The 20,888-nt window shown below is 47.3% G+C and overlaps 1 protein-coding gene across 1 annotated transcript; it reads right to left on the bottom strand.

Annotated features, from left to right (window-relative positions):
- Positions 1 to 3,422: 3,422 nt before the first annotated feature.
- Positions 3,423 to 14,890, bottom strand: LOC117039603 (receptor expression-enhancing protein 6-like). The gene is made up of 5 exons (XM_033136772.1): positions 14,739 to 14,890; positions 9,977 to 10,070; positions 9,012 to 9,150; positions 8,080 to 8,248; positions 3,423 to 4,473 (listed from the first exon to the last, which is right to left on the bottom strand). The coding sequence occupies exons 1-5, from the start codon at positions 14,851 to 14,853 to the stop codon at positions 4,430 to 4,432; spliced, it is 561 nt and encodes a 186-aa protein (XP_032992663.1). The 5' UTR covers positions 14,854 to 14,890; the 3' UTR covers positions 3,423 to 4,429.
- Between the last annotated feature and the right edge of the window lie 5,998 nt (positions 14,891 to 20,888).

Here is a 20,888-nt window from a genome sequence, read left to right as displayed (position 1 = left end):
GCGACTGAAGAAAGGGTCCACGGCTGCAGCCAAGCATTGCGGTTGCTCCAGTTGCTGGGGGACGGCAAACTCAGGCCCTCCTTAACCACTGGGCATGCTGGTGCTTGCTGGGAGCTGGAAGGCTGCAGGTTCCTCATCACTTCTGCTGCTTCTCAGCCGGGGCCGCCTTCAGGGTTTGGGGCGCTGCTGGATAAAATCTCCTCTCCTTGATTTCCAGCCACTTGGACCAGTTCCCTCCACCATCAACTGGGCACTGGTCACACACCTTCTGACCGTGGCCCCTTCCTGCCCCACCTTGAGGCACATGCGGCTCTTGCAGAGTCTCCTTCCTTCTTCTCGCTCTCACTGCCGCCTCTCGCCTCGTCTCCCCTTCCGCCGGGTGGGGGGGCGTCAGACCCGATTCCATATTGCACGCCTGGCTGCCCCCACAACAAAAGGGGCCTGGCCAGGGCTGCTTCTCCCAAGCCCCACCGACCCCCACGGGCCACTATTGTTGTCTTGCAACAGATGCGAGACACTGGGGTGCCCCACAGCGCTCGTTAGGGGGAATCTGCTCACCCATCACTCTGCCGGAGTTTCCCAGGTGGGGCAGGGAGGGACCGTCCCCTTTGCCCCAGCCGACCAGGCTGTCAAACCAAGCGGGTTGCTCCTTTCCTTGCAAGAAACTGCCAGAGGGCTGAGGGCTCCCACTTCCCCAACCGCCAGGAACAAAATGTGGAGGCAGCAATCCTTCTGAATGCCAGTGGCTGGGAAACTCGGGCTGGGAGAGTGCTCTTGGGCTCAGATCCTTCTGGCAGGGATCCTGCAGGGATCTGGTTGGATACTGGACTGGAGGGGCCACAGTTTACATGTTCTGAAGGCCTGGAGCAAGCTGCCCAGGTACACTCTCCCTTGTGGGTGGGATGCAGCTGCTGGCTGTGGTTTTGCCCTGGGCCCACTTGGGGCAGCCTTTGGATCTGCCTCACTTGAAGAGAGCAGCTGGATCAGGCCAAAGTCCCACCTAGAGCCGTTTCACAGAGTGGCCTGACCAGGTGCCCCAATGGGAAGTAGACCAGCAGGGTCCCAGCAGGGGATGTGGCCAATGCTTAGGGATGGGGGGTGGGGCTGCCTGGGATCCAGGATGGCAAGGGGGGGGCTATAGATGAGGCTTAAAATAGGCACAGACTCACTGGGAAATAGGAGGCTCTCAGCGGCTCCTAACTCTGCCAGAGAGAGACATGCTTCTGAGAACCAGCTGCTGAAAACTGTGGGGAGGGGGGAGTTTTCCTGCTTACTGGTTTCCCATTGGGTCATCTGAAGTAGAGGGGCCCTTGTCTGAACCAGCAGTATTATTATTATTATTTATTGACTTTATATACTGCCCTATACCCAGGGGTCTCAGGGCAGTTCACAGAATAAAATCAAGATATAAAACCACAAAATACCTAATAAAACTAAAAACAACAACCCAATAGCTGCCCCCCAAAAAACACATTTTAAAAGGGCATATGATGTAAATCGGATCAACCAAACGCCTGGTTAAAAAGGAATGTTTTTGCCTGGCGCCTAAAGGTGTGTAATGAAGGTGCCAGGCGAACTTCCCTGGGGAGAGCATTCCACAGATGGGGAGCCACTGCAGAAAAGCCACATACAGCCTCGTGTTGCGGTTTCTCCAATTGCTGGGGGACGGCAAACTCAGGCCCTCCTTAACCACTGGGCATGCTGGTTGTTGCTGGGAGCTGGAGGGTTGCGGGTTCCTCATCACTTCTGCTGCTTCTCAGCCAGGGCCGCCTTTGGACCTCTCAAGGAGGAGGCACACGAAGAAGGGCCTCAGAAGATGATCTCAGGGTCTGGGCAGTGCTCTTCTTATGGACTTAATAATAAAAAAGGTTCTGTGACCCACATATCTACCTGCAGTTGCCTGCCTTCGCAGTAACACCACAATGACAAAAATCATTTCCTCGATTTCCTGAAAGGCTGGTCCGTTAGATGACAGGAAAATTAAATGGCACAGCAATTAAATGCCCTCTCCCTCCGCCCTTTGCCACACCAGGCTGTCCAGGCTGGCCAACAAGGTAGCTCTTCCCTTCCCTGGCCGCTTTGCGGAAGAGACAACCCCCCGCCCACCCCAGCGGCACTAATGGGGCTTGATTGCTGACAGCCAGAGCGGGCTCCCGGGTTTGGCATGAAATGGGGGGTGGGAGAGCCTTTGTACATCTGGCGCCAGAGTCCAGCCTGTCAAGGCCTTGTCAAAAGAGGCGGCTCTGTGGCATGTCCCTTCAACAGCTGGCCCTTCCCCAATTAACGGCACGTTAATTAGGTCATGGGCTTTGCTTGGGCCAGGCCCAAACTCAGGAGTTTCAGAAGGAACCTGCACTCCTTCAAGGTATATCTTTTCTTTTTCTGGGAGGGGGGCAGATTGAAACAGGGGGCCCATTTTGCATGCATAAGGTCCCTGGGTCAATCGCCCGGCATTTCCAAAAAGGGCTGGGAAAAACTAATAAATAATATTTATTTATTTATTTATTTATTTATTTATCTATCTATCTATCTATCTATCTATCTATCTATTCATTCCTTCCTTCCACCCTCTTCTGGCTGGGTTTCCCCAGCCACTCTGGGCGGCTCCCAACAAAATATTAAAAATACAATCAAACATTAAAAACTTCCCTAAACAGGGCTGCCTTCAGATGTCTTCTAAAAGTCAGATACTTGTTTATTTCCTTGACATCTGATTGGAGGGCGTTCTACAGGGCGGGAGCCACTACCGAGAAGGCCCACTGTAACCTTGCAGAGAAGGAAAGCCCTCGGAGGTGGACCCTGGTATCCAGGCTGAATGATGGGGGTGGAGATGCTCCTTCAGGTATCTTGTCTGAAACCTTGGAGAGGTGCCGCTTGCCAGTGAATGGCGGGGGCGGGGGGGAGAAGCAGCTCAGGGTCGCAATGCAGCCAAGACAAGCCTATCTGAACCTCAGAAGTTGCAATGGATGCAAGTTTAGCCCTTGCAGGCTGCATTTCAACCACACAAGAGTTGAATGGTTCTACACACAGACACAGACACAAGCAAGCAAGATGCAGCACCACTTCTCAAAACACCTTCCCACCATGGAAATGCAGAGGTGGATGCAGAGGTCAGCCATGAAGGCCAATGCAGAGACCCCTGGGGGCCCCATTACAACTGAGGTGCCCAGCCATTGCTTCTTCCACCACACCTGAGGCCCTTCCGAAGACAGCTAAACCAGTAATTGCAGGAATCACACCTGTGTCGCCGTCGTCCCCATATCCGCAGCCGCATTGCAATATGCATTCAGTGATTTGTAGAGAGACTTCCATAATGTCGTTTTGCTTTCTATAATCCTAAGTGATTTTACAGAATTGAAAAGTGTGCCAAATGACTTGGCAAGCATCCATTTCTTAAAGAATAAAAAGCAGCCTGACACAAATGGGGGGTGGACACTTGATAGCTCGAACTTTATCAGCAGAAAGTACAAAGCTCACGATCTCTCAAGTTCACCATGCAGAAAGTCGCCAGGAGTGTTGTGCGGTTTTTTCAGGGTGATGTGTTTTCTTGGCAGATCTTCCTGCTTTGGGGGCTGGGGCTGAAGTTCAGAGTCATACCAACTTGAGAGTTTCTGGAATTTGTCAGGGAGTGTTTCCCATCACTGCTCCCACCCACCTCATCCCACCAACAACACATTAAGGAAGTAGCAGCTTAGGGTGGTCTGGAGAACCCATTAAGCTCAGCATCAATACTGGAGGTTGAACATTGGCTTTTATTTGCAAGTCTTGGCCTTTTCCCAAGCTGTATATTAAGAGGATGGAGAGGACACCAGGCAAACACTTCATGATGGTTTGCAAAGAGTAAGGTGGGTTTCAAAGAACCTTGTTCCACAAACGTCCAAAGATTGCATCTCTCCAGAATGACCAAGGAGACAGTTGAGAAACACTCTGTCCTTGGAAAGATGAGCAAGTTGGCTACTGCTAACATATGACCCTAAGATAGGGACAGTGAGAGAAGCCCCATATATTAGCTTTACCCCTATAAATTGCTCCAGAAGCCAATTATTTGGCCCGAGGCCTTGAACTGCAATTGCCAGGGAGAATATTCAGGGATGGAAGGATCTCTCTGCTCTGGAACTGATCACAGGGACCAAAGAAATAAGAAGCTGGTTTGAGTCTCCAGGCAACCTCTGAAGTCACAGCACCCTCTGCTGGAGTTCAGAAAGGAGACAAGGATATCTTGGGGCGCTCAGTGAACAGGCAATCAAATCACATTGGTGGCACTGCCACACATTTCCAGAATTTGGTGGCGGCGAGGAGGGAGGAGAGCCAAAGGAATGATCTTATCGTGGGTGAGCAGAAAAAACAATGAAGTCTTCCCAAAGCTTCCAGGGATATTCCAGAATGTGGGCATCTTTTCTTTTGCTTGGAAGTTTAAAGCATCAGTTGCTCAGTCCTCTGTCCGTAGGGCTTTTCTCATGGCTTCTTTGGAGGCTAAAAATAAACCGAGAGAGAAGGGCATCTCATGAGAGCAACACAACAAGGGAGAGAAGAGCCTATTTCAGTCCTTGAGCTCAGATCTCCCCATTCCAAAAAGAGCTTGTGGGTTCCTTGAAAACAGGGGAGGGGTCAGCAAACTTTTTCAGCAGGGGGCCGGTCCACTGTCCCTCAGACCTTGTGGGGGGCCGGACTATATTTTGAAAAAAATATATGAAAGAATTCCTATGCCCCACAAATAACCCAGAGATGCATTTTAAATAAAAGCACACATTCTACTCATGTAAAAACACGCTGATTCCTGGACCGCCCACAGGCCGGATTTAGAGGGCGATTGGGCCGCATCTGGCCCCTGGGCCTTAGTTTGGGAACCCCTGCTTTAAAACCTTCCTTGAAAGTTCATATGCATGTTTGCAGGTAATTTTGTCCAATACATGCATCTTTGCCAACCATTCCAGGCATTACCATACTGGCCTGAATATAAGCCACACTTTTTCTCAAATTCTGACCATGAAAAGTTAAAGTGCGGCTTGAATTTGCAACCTTACAAAAATGGGCTTTTACAATATCACTGTAGGATTTTCTTCTACATTTGTCATTCACTGGTGTCAGTGCCAGTGGAATTTTAAGGGACTGGCTTATATTTGGGGATTGTCTTTTTTTTCTCTCCCCCCCTGAATTTTAATGGTGTGGCTTCTTTTGGGGTGTGGCTTATATTTGGGCCAATACAGTATTTTCACATTTTGGTGCACAATTCACCCCTTAAATTAAATTAAATTAGGTAAAGGTAAAGGTACCCCTGACCATTACGTCCAGTCGCGGATGACTCTGGGGTTGCGGCACTCATCTCGCGTTGTTGGCCAAGGGAGCCGGTGTACAGCTTCCGGGTCATGTGGCCAGCACGACAAAGCCACTTCTGGCGAACCAGAGCGGTGCACAGAAATGCCGTTGACCTTCCTGCCGGAGCAGTACTTTGATGTGCTTTTGAACTGCTAGGTTGGCAGGAGCTGGGACAGAGCAATGGGAGCTCACCCCGCTGACCTTCTGATTGGCAAGCCCTAGGCTCAGTGGTTTAGACCACAGTGCCACCTGCACCCCTCTAAATTAAATTATATACCCCTTAATTAAAAAAAACAACCTCTAAAGGTATGTAAGAAGCCGTCTCATACAGAGTCAGACCCTGGTCCATAAAGCTCAGTATTGTCTGACAGCAGCTCTATAGGAATTCAGAAAGGGCTTCACTCCTAGACCTCTGGATATGGCAATATTCTGCCTCGGAGCCACAGATATTCCCTATAAAATATCCATTGGAATCAGAGCAAGAGGTTTCACTGCCAACCAAGAGTAGGCAAAGAGCTGAGATTTTCTGCAGTGGGGAGACTTAAAAATAGCCTCTTTCCCCACCAGGAAATCCCAGCCTACATCTCTTGCTGGCAGCCAAGAGCTCCGCCATCCTCTAATCCACTTTGTGCAAAGGTAGAGAGATGGGCTAAGCCAGATCTAAACTTAGCTGGCAGCTGGGGAACCCATTTCCCTATCAATAGGCAGGGTGGTGGAATCTGGATTTATCTTTAGAGATAGGAGCGTAGCTCCGTGGTGGAGCACGTGCTTTCCATGCAGATGGTGCCGGGTTCAAGCCCTGCCTAAAACTCTGGAGAGATGCTGACAGTCCACCTAAAAATCAATGATTTTTTTAAAAACAAAAAATGGATTTTTAAAATTTAAATCATATTTTCTGATTTAAATTGTTTTTTTATTATTATTTAAATCGAATTTTTAAAATAAAATGCTTTTGGGGGGGGGACTTTCTAAAGATTTTCTATTTAAGTTACAATAAAGTACAGCAGAAAAGTTGTCCCAATATAAACAGTTAACTTATTGAACCTCACAGTAATTTCATCATTATCAGTCTATGTATTTCTAAGAGTAGAACCAAATCAGTAATTTCTGATATAACTGTAAAAACTACTCTGAAAATTTATGATTCCAAAAACAAAACCTTCATCTGGTTGTAAATATTAAGATGATACCAGCAAGAAGGAGTCTTTCTTAGAGAAAGTGATTTAAATCAAGTCTTACTGACTAGTGATTTAAATTGTGATTTAAATCAAGTCCCTTCTGGGTCCCCCCTCCCTGCACTCAGCTCCCACCTGTAGAGGGAAGTGAGGGGCATATTAGCTCATCAAGCCTATCTGGGAGTAGGAAAACTATTGCTGGCATTTATTAATAAGAAATAAAAAGGGAAAATAATTATATTGGGGTCAGAAGATTGGGAAAAGATTGCCCAATCGAAAACAGATCTGTTGGGTCTCATTCTAGAGTCTTTTATGTAACTGAGAGATGGAAAATCACCAGTCTTTTTATTTCTCTTCTCTTCCTTGGGTGTTTTTTCTTTTTTCTTTCTCTCTTTGCTTTTGTATTTATTTAGATTGGTTTCTCTTAATTTATTGCATTGTGGGGGGAAAGCTTTAAGAAAATCTTAATAAATGCTCATTGTATCTTCCCTGCCTTGAGCCCCTTAAAAAGCCACTTGAGATACATGGTTTCTTGAACGATGACGGCTGATGAGGGTGACCTACTCGCAAGTAAAGACGGTGGTGGAAAGCTGCCTTGGCGCACAAGGGGAGGTCAGCTGTCAGCCAGAGACTGCAGAACTAAGAAGACAAAAGACAAAGGAAGGGGAAGAGAGCAGAGGGAATGAAAAAGTGCAGAAGAAAGAGCGAGAGATTGCAAAAGAAAAAGAAGGCCAGGCCTTTGACTGCTTGGGCACAAGAGCAGAGCAGAGTTGGGACGCACACAGCAAATTTCCAGGATGACTGCTTTTCAGAGTTTGCCTAGAACAGCTTTTACAAACCTGGGAATATTTTAAACCCTTAAAAGACACGGCCAGGGACAGATTGAGGTTTGATGCGGCCCTCAGCACCTGAAGGGAATGGGGCACCTTCTATGTCCAGCTGTCCTTTGTCAACAACAAATTGTCACTGTTCTTTTGTGTTGAATATATGCTAGATGGTCATTGATGGACCTGACAGGTATCTCAAGCCATTTGCACACGTGGCTACACAATCAGTCCATGCAGAATGTAGGCACCTATATATAGAAAGGAGCAAACCAGGGATATTTGAGGGAGCAGGCTAGCAGGCGGGGCCCATGACTTACATCCTAGGAGCCGACACAACACAAAACATGGTTGCTGGATGTAGGTTTTATTTTATTTGTTTTTTTATCTTCTATTTTGGAAATGTACATCCAGGTGTTTTTTTCCTTTATTTTGTTTGGGGGGGGGGCCAAGAAAGTGGGGCCCAAAGCTATAGCTGGTTTAGCTTACACATAAATCTGGCACTGGTCTAGACACACACGACAAATTTCCAGGATCATTGCTTTTCAGAGTTTGCCTAGAACAGCTTTTACCCACCTGGGAATATTTTAAACCCTTGAAGGCATGGCTGCAGCTCATCTGCCGTCATTCATCCTGCCTGTTTAAAAGGCTTTTAAGGCTGTTGTTTTTTTAAAAAAGGGCCAAACCCTCTCTAAGCTGCTTCCGGAATTAAAACACGATGCTACCACAGATATAAAATCAATAGCCATAATTGACACAACTACCTTCCCTGGAGACGGCAGACGCAGCGTGAGCGGCTCGGCCGCCGAGGTCGCTGAGAACGCTGTCGACAGTCTGGTGGTGCTTCAGGAACCAGGGGCGGATGACGCTGCGGTAGAGGACCTGGGAGCCGTTCCATGAGACGGGAGCCATGCACCACAGCAGGAAGAGACACTGCAGGGCAGGAGAAAGGAGGGCAGGTCAGCATCAACAAGCAGGGCGCTGCAACAAGGTGTGGCAGTGCATCACCACCAGCCACAGGCGTTCACTTCGAGGGCTCCAGCCACATATACCCTTTCCTAGGATACTCCATTTCCATTCCCACTGCTTCACCTGGGAACGTGGGCATCTGAGATGATATTATTATTATTATTATTATTATTATTATTATTATTATTCCCCGCCCATGTGGCTGGGTTTCCCCAGCCACTCTGGGCAGCTTCCAACAGGATATTGAAAACACAATAAAAGATCAAACATTAAAAACTGCCTTCAGGGGTGTGTGTGTGTGTGACTCACCCTTAAACGGCTCAGGATTGCACCAGTGTTAGAAACCCAAATGGCACTTTAAAACTTTTTTGTTATCTGCTACTTGACTGTAAAAAAACAACAAACAAAGCAGTTTGCAAAAAGATAAATAAGGAAAATTGGGGATTTTACAGCTGTAAATTTTCCCCAATTTATCTTTCTGCTTTCAGGGTTTTTGTTGTTTTTTACAGTCAAGTAGCAGATAAATCTTATGATAAATAATTGCTCTTCAATTTTAGACATGTAAGTGGTTTGTGTGCATATGTTTGTACTGTATATGTGTTTGTATCCTGCTGTTCTTTAAAAAAAATCAAAGTGATGTGCTATAACCATATATAACTTTGATTTATTTTTATTTTTTTAAAAGAACAGCAGGATACATATGCTTTTTTAAAACAAACAACGTTACCTTGCCGGCATAATAAAAGGGGAACCAGTAAAGGAAGGTGTCCGAGAAGAACTCCGCCACGCTGAAGAGCCCGTAGACAACCCAGTAGGTCAGCCACGTCGTGTCGTCGTCCTTCGTGGAGCTCTCAATGGCTTTGATGCTGAAAAGAATGGCAAGAGAACGTCCCTCATTTATGCAGCACTTTGGGGACTTTGCAGGAAGTTGCTCTGTCGTGAGCAATCCCACAGCACCAAGGGGGCCGGAGGGCAGGGCAACCGTGCCAAGGGGAGCATTTCAGAGCTGGGAGGGTCCTCAAGAGATGGCTTCCTTATAATCTTCTGCAGGCTAAACATGCCAAGCTCTTTCCAACTGATCCTCTTCAGGTTAGGTTTCTAAGCCCTGCTCATCCTCTCCTGAACACTCTCCTATTTGGCAATGGTGGAGCCCAGATGCAGCATAGATTAATCATCCTGGCGATCTGGACTCTATGCTTCTATTAATTCATCTCTAGCAAGCGAGCCAAGCTGCATGTTGCCATCTCAGCCCTCCGCTGCACTATACTTCTAAAGTACCATCCCACTTCAACAGTCATGGCTTCCCCAAAATAATCCTGAGAACTGGACCTTGTTAAGGATGCTGAGAGTTGTTCAAAGACCCCCTACTGCTCCTACAACTGGGAAGAGGGATTGGCTGTTAAATATCTCTGGGAATTGTAGCTCCATGAGAGAAATAGGTGTCTCCTAGCAACTCTCAGCCCCCTTCAGCTATGGCTCCTAGGATTTTCAGGGCTGCCACGACTGTTGAGGTGGACTGGGACTGCTTTGGATGTCAGATGCAGGGGGGCCTCACTCTGCACCTTGATATTGGTTGCTGCTTTTGGGCAGCAGCTCTGCAGAACAGCTCCAGTGCCAGCCAGCAAAATGCGCCCCGAGAGCGAGGGAGGGAGAAGAGAAGATGAGAGTCTGGCTCTCAAGATGGGTACTTACGAGACATAAGCAGGATAGACAAAACCGATGAGATTGCAAAGCAAGGAGGCGCCATGGCCAAACATCAGGTAGAGTCCCAGAAGCACAATTGCACCTAAATCGAGCAAAGCCATATGAGCCTGGAAAGTTTGTTTCACAAAAGGAATTCGTTCTACTCCAATATTTCCTAGAAAGGAATTAATTCCCCTTCATGCTTGCCTCTTTACAGAAAGTATTTTGTATTATGTTCAGTTCAAAGTTTGCCCGAATGATCCTTGGCAAGGGCTGTCCCTTGCCTGAAACTCTGGTGAGTTGCTGCCGGCCCATGTAGACAGTGCTGAGCTAGATGGACCCAGGACCTGATGACTGCGTTCAAGGCCTCTTCTGGTGGTGATAGAGAATGTGGCTTATTTACACACATATACAACCTGAGCCTATTGAACCCAAGAGGGTCTTGCTTTTTCCACAGGCTCCAAACAGGCACCATGCTCTTCCGGCTGCTTTGCGTTTGGCCACGGAAGTCCCACCTCTCCCCTCTCTAAGCACTGGCTTTATCTTCCAGCTAACTCCTATTTGCCACCTCCCACCAAGTTCCTTGGATCTTTGCTTCCTTAATGGCTCGTCTTTTAACACTTGATTAGACATGTCTAGTACACAACTTAACACACTCAGGTCTGGCCCCCCGTTTTAAAACCACAGGCCAATTAATTCTCATCATGCTGGTTCCAGGACTCTAGAAGTGTCCGGCACCCACAACAGTCTAATCTGCCCTTTATTCACAGTTATGAGGATAATAATCTTTATTAATAATTGGGGAAGAACCACAGCTTGGTGACAGAGCATCTGCCTTGGGTGCAGACAGTCCTGGGTTCCGTTCCCAGCACCTCCAGGTCGGTCAAGGTGGGAGCTCCTGCCTCTGTCCCTTTCGAAAAAGGGAAGGAGAGCAACTCAACACATGCAGAAGAAAACAAAGGAGCTTAATAAACATGGTATGCTATGACAATTATCATAATGTTCAGTGAAGGCCAGGAATTCCTTTGCTGAAAACTTTTTCACTGGGCGACTCCAACTAAGGCAGCCCCCCATGTTTCTGTTTAAATCACCCCCTTTTCCCTAACCATGAGGACTGGGGTCTTTCTTCCTCAGCTGGAGGCTCAGGACAGGTGAGGCTCACCTGGTCGTCAGGACCAGATGCTGCAATCAGCAGGCAAGGAATAAAAGGGAGGCTGAGGGGCTGGGTCTGCTCAACTGCTTCTGTTGACGGATCTTGGCTTCGATGCTCCAGAATATCTATGGGCTCTGCTTTGGGTTTGTCTCTGGATTGCATTTCCTGACTGCTGGACTTTGGTTACGTGGAATGACCCTCAGACGGCGTTTCCCAACTGCTGCACTTTGGACTTGACATACTGTATATGCCAGCAGGACTTGGTGCCAGGTAAGCTGGAGATTCAGGACTGCTTTGTTCTGTGCCTGTTTTAAACTTTGCTGAGGGCTCTCTCCCGCTGGAGAGCGTACAGTGCCCCATGTTTTGAATGCAGGCTTCCTGCTGTTTCTTTTCATAACTAACCCACACATGGGTCATGGATCTTATTTCTCCTATTTATTATTATTTATTATGAGCTAGAGGGACCAATGACCTGTGCTAGCAAATCTTTATTCAAAAGCATGTGGACTGGAACCTTCCTGCAGCTTTGGGGAGAAAGTGCAGCTCAGGGAAGGACCACAGGCTTTGTAGAATCATGGAATAGCAGACATGGAAGGGAACCCAGCGTCATCTAGTCCAGCCCCCCGCAATGCAGGAATCACAGGTAAAGCATCCATGACAGATTCTTGTCATCCCCACAAGGCTGGGAGGAAACGGTTAGACAGCCTGCTGCTGTCTGACTCTGTAGAAGGCAGCCTTCTATGTTGGCAAGAATGACTAATATTACTAATAATGCAACCATAAAACCATTTTAGAAAGTAAACAATGAAGCTAAACAGAAGAGCAAATAAAAGCCATTCCGTTTGTAGTGCCAAGGAGCTTAAAACATTTTAAACAACAAAAAACAAGTCCTTCACCATCAACTCTCCATGGCAGAAGAACAGCCAGGAACAGGCAACTGAAGATCTGAGAATTTATTTGTTCATTTCACTTGTATGGGGAAAAGAGAATGCGATTTAAAAAAGGGGAGGGCACACTTGGCACACCACCACCAGGGCTACATTTACAGCATGTCCCCCCATTCCTATAAAGAATCATGGGAACTGTAGTCTATCCCTCAGAAAACTACAATTCTCAACATGCTTTTTTTTTTTTTTAAACCCAGAGTTCCCAGGATTCTCTTTCTGCTGGAGGAAACGTGCTTTAGATGTATAGTGTGTGTTTGTGTGCACCTGACAAGTCTGTTTCCAAACCTGGGCCAGAACACTTTCCTCCCACACTCGCAATGGCTGCAGGGTTTCGTAAATTCTCCATTTACGAAACGGCCCTGCACAAACCGCCTGCTCCGTAACAAACCTGATATTCCAGTTTAAGATTCTCCCATTCCCCCTAGCTGGGGGCAAAGAACCTGTTCTGTTGTTCCTCAGTCGTGTGTGGTAAGAACCATCTGGGTATCTTAGCAGAGCTTGGTCAGTTTCGCACGGGGCGCTTGTGATTTTCCTTGCGCTAACCTGGAGCTCAGGAAAAGCCCCCCCCCCAAGAACCAGGGGGTGGTATTCCTGGATTACCTGACCCCTGGCGGAGCAAGTGCATCGGGGGGGGGGGGTGCTGGTTCCAGCACCTGTGTCCTTGGGGACTAAAAGAAATTTAATGCATTTTTGGAAAGTGTCATACAGATTATCCATCCGCTAACTTGGACAGACTTCTTGGGCCAGTTTTAACAAGCGATGGTGGGTGTCTGTTTAGTGTGATGTGTCAGTAAAGGAAGAGATGCAAACAATCACACACCCTTGGCATGTGTTGTACTGTATATGAAAAGGGCAATTTTTATGGGTTTCTTTAGGAAAGGGAAGATTGCAAGATGCTCTTATAAAGGGATGTGGGAATTTCAATGTGACTTAATGCCTCATCTGCATGATATATGTTTAAAGCAGTAGCGTTTTGCAAAGGATTCTGGGAACTGTAGTTCCTTTAAGGGTGCTGAGAGTTGTCAGGAGACCCTTATTCCCCCAGCAGTTAGAATTCCCAGAGCAGTTTAACAATCAACCCCTCTTCCCGGGGAAAAGAAACAGATTCTTGGGAGGGGAATACAGAGGTCTCCTAACAACTCTCAGTAGGTCAGGGGCAGGGAAAGATCTCCCAAGATTTCTCCCACTGCATCACATGCTAAGGAGATTAACTTCCGCACGTGGAAGGAGCGAAAAGTCGGCTCTTGCCAATTGCGGGAGGATGGAGGGACTGCAAAACACCCCATAATGTCCCCATACCTGGAAGCAACACCTCAACCTCTGCACTGGAAATCTTTCTGTCCTAATTTGCAATTACAGAGTTTATCATCTGCCGTTATTAAAGGTTAGAGGAGCCAAGACTCCACCCATCAGCTTATTCCCATGCATGTAATACTAACCTTGTGTAATTAATGCATACCTAAGGGGAGATATATGCATACCCAAGGGGACCCCAGTTTAACCCATCTGTTAAAGAGCCGCCTGCAGAAGGGGGGGGGGAGGAATGTGGAATAGTGGCAAAGGAGGGGCGAGGAGGCACAGAAGCAGAGCAGGCTTCTCCAAGGGCTTAAACATTCATTATTACAATATATTTCATTGCTTTATTGCCAGCCCTTTGCCCTACAGTCCTAGTGTGGGTGCAGAGATCAGGGTGTTGCACTAGGACCTGGGAGACGGGTTCAAATCTCTACTCAGCCACCAAGTTCAATGGCTGACCCTGGGCCAGTCACTCCCTACTGAGAGTAGACCTACTGAGTTGCAATGACACGGCACACTTAGGCTCACGATCCTCTATGGCCATTCACAAAACAGTCACACAGACACCCCAGTACTGGCATGTTTAACAGGGGTTGTGTGATTTTATTTTAAAATGTTGTATCCCAGTTCAATATCCAACTTGAACCTCTAGACAAGTTGCAGTTGAGGAATTTTCAGGCCTTCTGGGGGGCCTATGATAATAGTAAATAATAATAATAATAATTACTATTAATTATTATTATTTATACCCCGCCCATCTGGCTGGGTTTCCTGACCTAGGAGACAAACAACGTTTGGAAAGTAATGAACTTTAACAACAATGTCAGGGATTTTAAAAAGGGGTGGAATATTAAGTACAGTATGTACTAAAAGACAACAAGTTGAATAATATTTGAAGGACAATTGTAAACAATTAACACTAGCAGGGTTGATTTTAAAAGACTTGTAATGTTAATGAATACTACCGGTACCTTTTTAAAAACTTATTTAAAATATGGGACAATTATAATAAGTGAAATTTAAATTGTAAGAGGTACAAATGCGATGATGCAGAAATGAATGACGAAAACCATGAAGCGGGAGGGAGGGAAGTCGTTTAGCTCCTGTGAGCAAAGAATTATGATAACAAATAAGGATGTACTTAAATACTATAAAATGGAAATTTAATAATAATAAAAAACAAGCCTTCTGATGGGGTCCCTCCCAGGTCCTTTTTTCTAAGGGACCCCATATCAAAACGGGTACTTCTGAGCATGGACAGAGTCCTCCCCCTCCCCCCAGGGATTAAGAGGGCTTGGCGAGCCTTGAGCCCCTTAGGGCTGCTTTTCCCCCGGGGCTGGCTAGGGGAAGTCTCCCCTCGAGAGCAAAGGCTCACCTGCGGCCAGGTAGTCCCTCTTGACGCCCGTCTGCGCCTCCAGGCGGCCCAGCAGGTCGTCCACGAAGCCCGGCCGGTGCAGGAAGGCCTGGAAGCGGAGCTGCGCGGAGCCCATCGCGGAGAGAGAGAAGCGCACCTTTGCGCGCCGAAGACGCGGCTGCCGGGGGGGGGGGGAACCAGGCAGGTGGGAGGAAGGGGCGGGGCTGGGGCGCACGGCCCCGCCCGCTCACCACGCTGGGCCAATGGAGGGCGAGGGCGGGGCCGACAGGTGGGAGGAGGCGCGCAGGTGCGTAAAAGCGCGCCTCTGAGAAAGTGCAGAGAGCCGGCTCTCCAGAAGCAGGACGCTTTCTTCTTCAGCGTCTAGGGTTGTTGTTTTTTGTACAATCATAATATAATAATAATAATAATAATCTGGGCGGCCCCATCTGTTGAGGTTCCTCTCTATCGTTCTGATTTGTTTTTTGCGTGTTTATGTATATTTAATCCTCCATCGTAACTAAACCATCTTCGGTTTGATTTTATTCCAATGGTGGGCATTGGATCTAAACGTATAAAGACATCATTTTGGCTTTAAAAGTCGATAATTTATTTTTAAAAAAATATTTGTGCATGGTTTTTTTTGTTTTAAAAATGAATTGATTTTAGAAACAAATCTCTCTTTTTTGCATGGTATTTTTGTTTGTCTTTTAAGAATGAATTGATTTTAATTGTGTCCCCCCCCCAGCCCCCACCCATTTTTTGGGGGGGACGTTTTTCTTTCTTCTGCCTCCCCTGTCGAAAGCGAGGGGGGCGGGGTCTGGGTCACTTGGACCCAACTTTGGACCCCTCCTGCTTTCTGCTGCTTTCCTCGCCGAGGCTCCACCCTGGGACGGGTTGCTTGAGAGGAGGGAAGGCCAGGCTCCTGAGCAGCTGCAGAGTTCGCTTCCCACTCCAAGCGAGGGTGGCCGGGAACGCAGCACCATCTGGTGGTGTTAAAATGCCGCACAACCTGATGCTAATCTGAAGAAGTGTGCATGCACAAGAAAGAACAAACTTACCGGTAGTTGGTCTCGAAGGTGCTACGCCAACTACTCCGTCAGGGATAAAGCACCCCAGAGTTAATTTAAAAGGGAAAAAAGAATATACATTTGCTCCCGAGCGTGGGGGACAAGTCCTGCAAGAATGCGCAGAAATGGTTGGCATCGTTCCAGAGGGATGCACAGACAGACTGGCACTGTTTGCAGAAGCGCAGGGGGGGCTGGCTCAGGTGGGCCTTTCCACCCGAAAAGGTCACATTGTCCCATCAATATTTTGGGGGGAGGTGGAGGGGGATGAGAAAAACACAAAGGGGAAGGTCTCCTTCCTCAGTCACCCGTGATTCTGGGACCCTCGAATGGTGTTGCCAGCCTCCTAGGACTGCCCCCAGGAATATATTACATAGTCCCCAGGAATATATTGCATAGCAGTGGGCAAACATGCCTGAAATCAAGTGTCTGTCCCTCTCAATTTCTAGTTTCTCCACTCTTCAGCTCCGCTTGCCACATCCCAGCATCACTTTTGCTATTGTTTTATTAATAAGTTATTATTCACACACACACACAAAAAATATGCAACAGTGCTTCAGCACAGATTTCTCCTAAACATAAATGTTTTTGTATGGAGATTTAGGAGAAATCTACTCTAAAAGGCCGGCAAACTTTCTGAATGGGCTTAATAATAATATTTGTACCATCTGGCTAGGTTTCCCCTTTAATTTTCATATGCATTCCAGAGTACATTTTCTCAAGCAATTTCCCCCAATTTATTTATTTATTTTTATATCATATAATCAGAGTTGGAAGGGATCAATCGAGTCCAACCCTCTGCAATACTATAGAAATGCGTTGGTTCCCGAACGTCTCAGGAGCCAAATGAATTGGCTCCCGAATGATCAAAAACTGGAAGTGATTGTTCCAGTTATTGAGCGTTTTTTGGAAGCCGAACACCCAGCGTGGCTTCCTGCAGCCAATCGGAAGCCGTGCCTTGGTTTTCAAACAGACTCCCGGAACGGATTAAGTTCAGGAACCAAGGTTCCACTTGTATTATTATCATTGGTATCTTCTTTTCACCAGTATATGCATTTTCACACATGCTTTTCCAGCAGTAGACACACTTTTCAGGTTGGAGAACTGAAAAATTATCAGCAACTTTTTTATTTCCGTTCAAACGGGGATACTTTACGAGTCTGCGAAATTAATGGGAGAGAGAAGGCGAAAAAGGGAAAACAATAAAACCAAACACACACAAACGCATTTAATTCTGTAAAGGCTTAAATAAAAATGACTTTTAATGCAACTTTAAAAATTAATCAGCACCCAAGTGAAGGTTCTTCGGAGAAACAGTGGTGGGCCCCTCCCTCTCCCTCCCTTCCCCCCCCACCCCAAATCAAATTATTTGTGAAAACTGGAAGATTATAAAATAAATTACATATTCTAGCTAGCAATGTAAAAGTGAGGCAGGGGGCAGTGTGGAGCTTTTGTGGGATTCCTGAGATGGAAAAACAGAAGGAAGATGTTTGTATAAGTCAGGCTCCGCACTTTTGACTGACGGGCAGCAGTTCTCCAGGGCTGCAAAAAGGAGACATTCCCAGCACTGTATTTTGGATCCTCAGCTCTCAGCCAACACAGGAAGGGTGCAGCTGCTGTTCGACTAAATTTTTTATTGTTGTTTTGTTAATAGTGCTTTACAGGAAGTAGTTGTTTTACTGACGATTGGTAATTATTCTTTATGATCATCGTGATGTTCTATTCTTGTTTGCAAGTCACTTTGTGACTTGGTGAGTGAAAAACGGCACAGAAATGGAAGGAACGGTATGAAATGGAAGGACTTTCAGGAGCGAGAGCTTTTTCCCTTACAAGAAATGCCCTCTGCAAGGAAGATTCTTGGAAATTCCATATTCAGAAAGGCCCTGTCCCTGTGGTATGAAACAGATCAAAACCCATTGCACATGTCTCATTTTACTGCAAAAGTTCACGAGAAATATTTAAACCCCATGCTTGAAAGCAAGATTAAATGACACCGGCTTCTCCAGGGTTTCCTTTCTACTGAACAATCATAGGCATACTCCACTAAAGGAGACTGGCTGATCGATTGACTGGCAATGATGGGATTCCTGAATATCTGGCACTCTCAAGGTTGAAGGGGGCTGGTTTAGGGCACTGGAAGAAGGGAGACAGATGGCAGATTTGAAATTCTCTGGGGAAACCCAGAGCCCACAGGACTAGAATGGGCACTGCAGGAAAAAGCACACTGCACAGGCCAGAGAGAATGAGGATTGCACTTTTTAGAGGAGAACAGTCATAAACTGCTGGATTAGGCCCAGCACCCTGTCCTCAAGATGAGAGGGCAACAGCCGCCTTCTGCTCTTGTTCTCCACTGTCCTAAGGTAAGCTGGCTCTGCCCATGCAGGTTCCACAAGGAAACTAAGAAGAGCACGCCGGATCAGGCCCATCCAGCCCAGCCTCCTCTCCTCAGGGGAGCCCCAAAGGAGGACCCAAGTGGCAACAGTGCACTCCCAAATTTGTGGCTCAGGGGAACCCAGGAAAAAGCTCCATGCCAGATCACTGGGTCCATCTAGCTCAGTTCTTCTGTCCACACTGACTGGCAGGGTTTCGGGAAGGTGGGAATTCCCAGCTCTGCCTGGAGAAGCCAGGGATTGAAACTGGAACTGTCTTCTCTCATTGAGCTACAATTTGGACCATGGGACCTTCGGGTGCTCCAACCACTGAGCTGAGTCTCGCGCTGACTCTACTCCCCCTGCCTTTGCAAACCATCAAACCCCAACCATGGCTAAAGAGCCGTCCCTTTCCTGCTGCTCAGTTCGATGGCTGTCTCTGATAAGGGGGGAAAGCGATCTGAAAAACGAACCAGGAAAGACCCGTCTTCAGGAAAGGGTTAGGAGTACTTTAAAAAAAGAAAAGAGAAAGGAGAGGCTTTAAATCAGGTGATGAAAAGTTTCACGCCTTGAAGAAACGGGCTTTGTGGAGAGAGCAGCGGACCAGACACACAACGGATGCTACGAGAATGGAAAATGGCATCAAGTCCATCCGCAGGGACGGCACTGAAGGTCAAGTCCATTCCGAGCCCTTCCATCCAGCAAGTTACCCCCATTTCACCGCCACTCTTTCTCGTCAGAACAAAGGCAGGTGCCCCCCTGGCTGCAAGTCGCATAGCCTCCCAACAAACATTGTGGGACTACAACTCCCATCAACGCTGCCTGTCCAAAATACTTGGGAAGCACCAGATTGGGGGATGCCAGCCCACCGTGGGCAAGCCAGCTGTTCCTTGCCCGGCATCGCGAGGCATCCCAGTGGCTGAAACCGGCTGGCAAAACTTAGAAACGAACTGGAGGCGTCGCCCACTCTCCTTAAAACAAGAAAAGGAAAAAAGCTGTCCACGTTGGGTCAAAACATTAAATAAAATAAATTATGAAACCAGATGTGGAAGACGTCTGTGGCCCCCTCCAAATGGGACTCCTACAAGGGTGGCCGGAAAGTTTGGTGAATGGTCACAGAAACTGGACAGCGAGAAATATCCGAAGGTACAATCGGCAGCAGAAATCCACGAAACGCTCACAATTGTGTAGGGAGATGAAGCTGTAACTCGAAAGACAGCGTACGAGTGGTTTAAGGGTTTCCATGAAGGGCGGCAAACCATCGAAGATGACCCTTGGTCTGGCAGGCCGTCAGTGAGCAGAATGGCGGGAAATGTCGACAGAGTCCGTGAGTTATTGAAGTGTGTTCGGCGTTTGTCTGTCCGAACGGTGGCGGAAGAATTGCATATTCCGCGCAAAATCATTCCTGAGTTTACTGAGTTGTCCCACCCTCCGTGTTCTCCCGATCTGGCCCCACCAGATTTTTCTTTTTCCAAAACCGAAAGGGCACAGATTTTCAAACATTTCACACATCCAAGCTGCTGTGATGAGGGAACCCAAAGCAGTACGAAAAGAGGACTTCTCCAGAAGTTTCCAACAGTTCTATGACTGTTGCCAACGGTGCATTGTATCAGAGGGGGCTACTTTGAAGGCCTGTAAGGCATGTATGTTCGAATATTTCTCACCGTCTGATTTCTGTGACCATTCACCAAACTTTCTGGTCACACCATGTACAACTGTCAGGGGCAGGGGCAGCTGTCAGGGGCAATATTGACGAGGGGAGATGGACTCCAACGACATTTGGCTGGCCACAGATCATGCCCCCCACCCAAATCCCTGTACTAAACAAAAACAGGAGCCACTGTAGACTCTACAGGCTCAGAGTCAAGACACTTCAGATATACATTACAGGGGGGGGGGGAAGAGATTTTCACAGTCCAGAAAGCCGCCCACCACCATTTGTCCCGGCAAGGCCAGAAAGCAGCTCCACTCAGGCATCCAAACCCCGTCGCTCTCGCTCACAAACACAATTCCACTGGGTTAAGCAGGCAGGCCCTTGGGGAACTCTCACTGAGAGTTACTAGAGAAAGCAGAACCAATTAAAGGTTTTAAGAGATTCAAATACCAATCAACTTTTCTTTTACAAAAAGAGAAAAAGGGGAGAGGGGGAGAAGGATCCAAATATTTCCACTTGAACAGATTCCTCCTCCTCCTCCTAAGCCAAGTCATTTAGCTCTATTTTGACGGGAGAGTCTGCAACACTCAACTCCATTCGGGATTTTTAAACTCTCAGGTTCGTCTCCTTTTAAGTCTGCGACGCCCCACGACTGTTTTAGAGCGAAGTTGGCGCACTGGTTTTGAAAACAAGACTCTTTGAGCTCTCTGCTGAGCGTGGCGCTCTCATCCCGCCATGTTCAAAAGAGGGAAAATGCGTTTTTTTCTGCAATACTTGTAAGGGCAACGCTTCTTTGCCAGAATCCGGAATGTTTTTCAGACAGGGGCCGTTGGGATCTTCTGCCCCAACCACAGAGAAATGGCTCTGCCAGGCAAGAAAAGGAGTCCTGGCAAGTCTCAGGTGTCTCTTCTCCCATCTTCATTGTCCCCCACCCCCCAAAATAAATCTTCTTAGGAAGTGTCATCAAGGAGGCGGCACCATTCTGGTTTGACTCCAGAGCGCACCCCCCCCCCCCCAACACAGCAAAAAAGAAGTTCAGAAAAGGGATCTAGTACCACGTTGAGATTCTAAGGTACAAAGTGGT

This window comes from Lacerta agilis, chromosome 18, assembly GCF_009819535.1.
Source record: "Lacerta agilis isolate rLacAgi1 chromosome 18, rLacAgi1.pri, whole genome shotgun sequence".
NCBI lineage: Eukaryota > Metazoa > Chordata > Lepidosauria > Squamata > Lacertidae > Lacerta > Lacerta agilis.
Note: the sequence above shows the minus strand (reverse complement) of the source record. Positions and strands in the feature narration are given on the sequence as shown.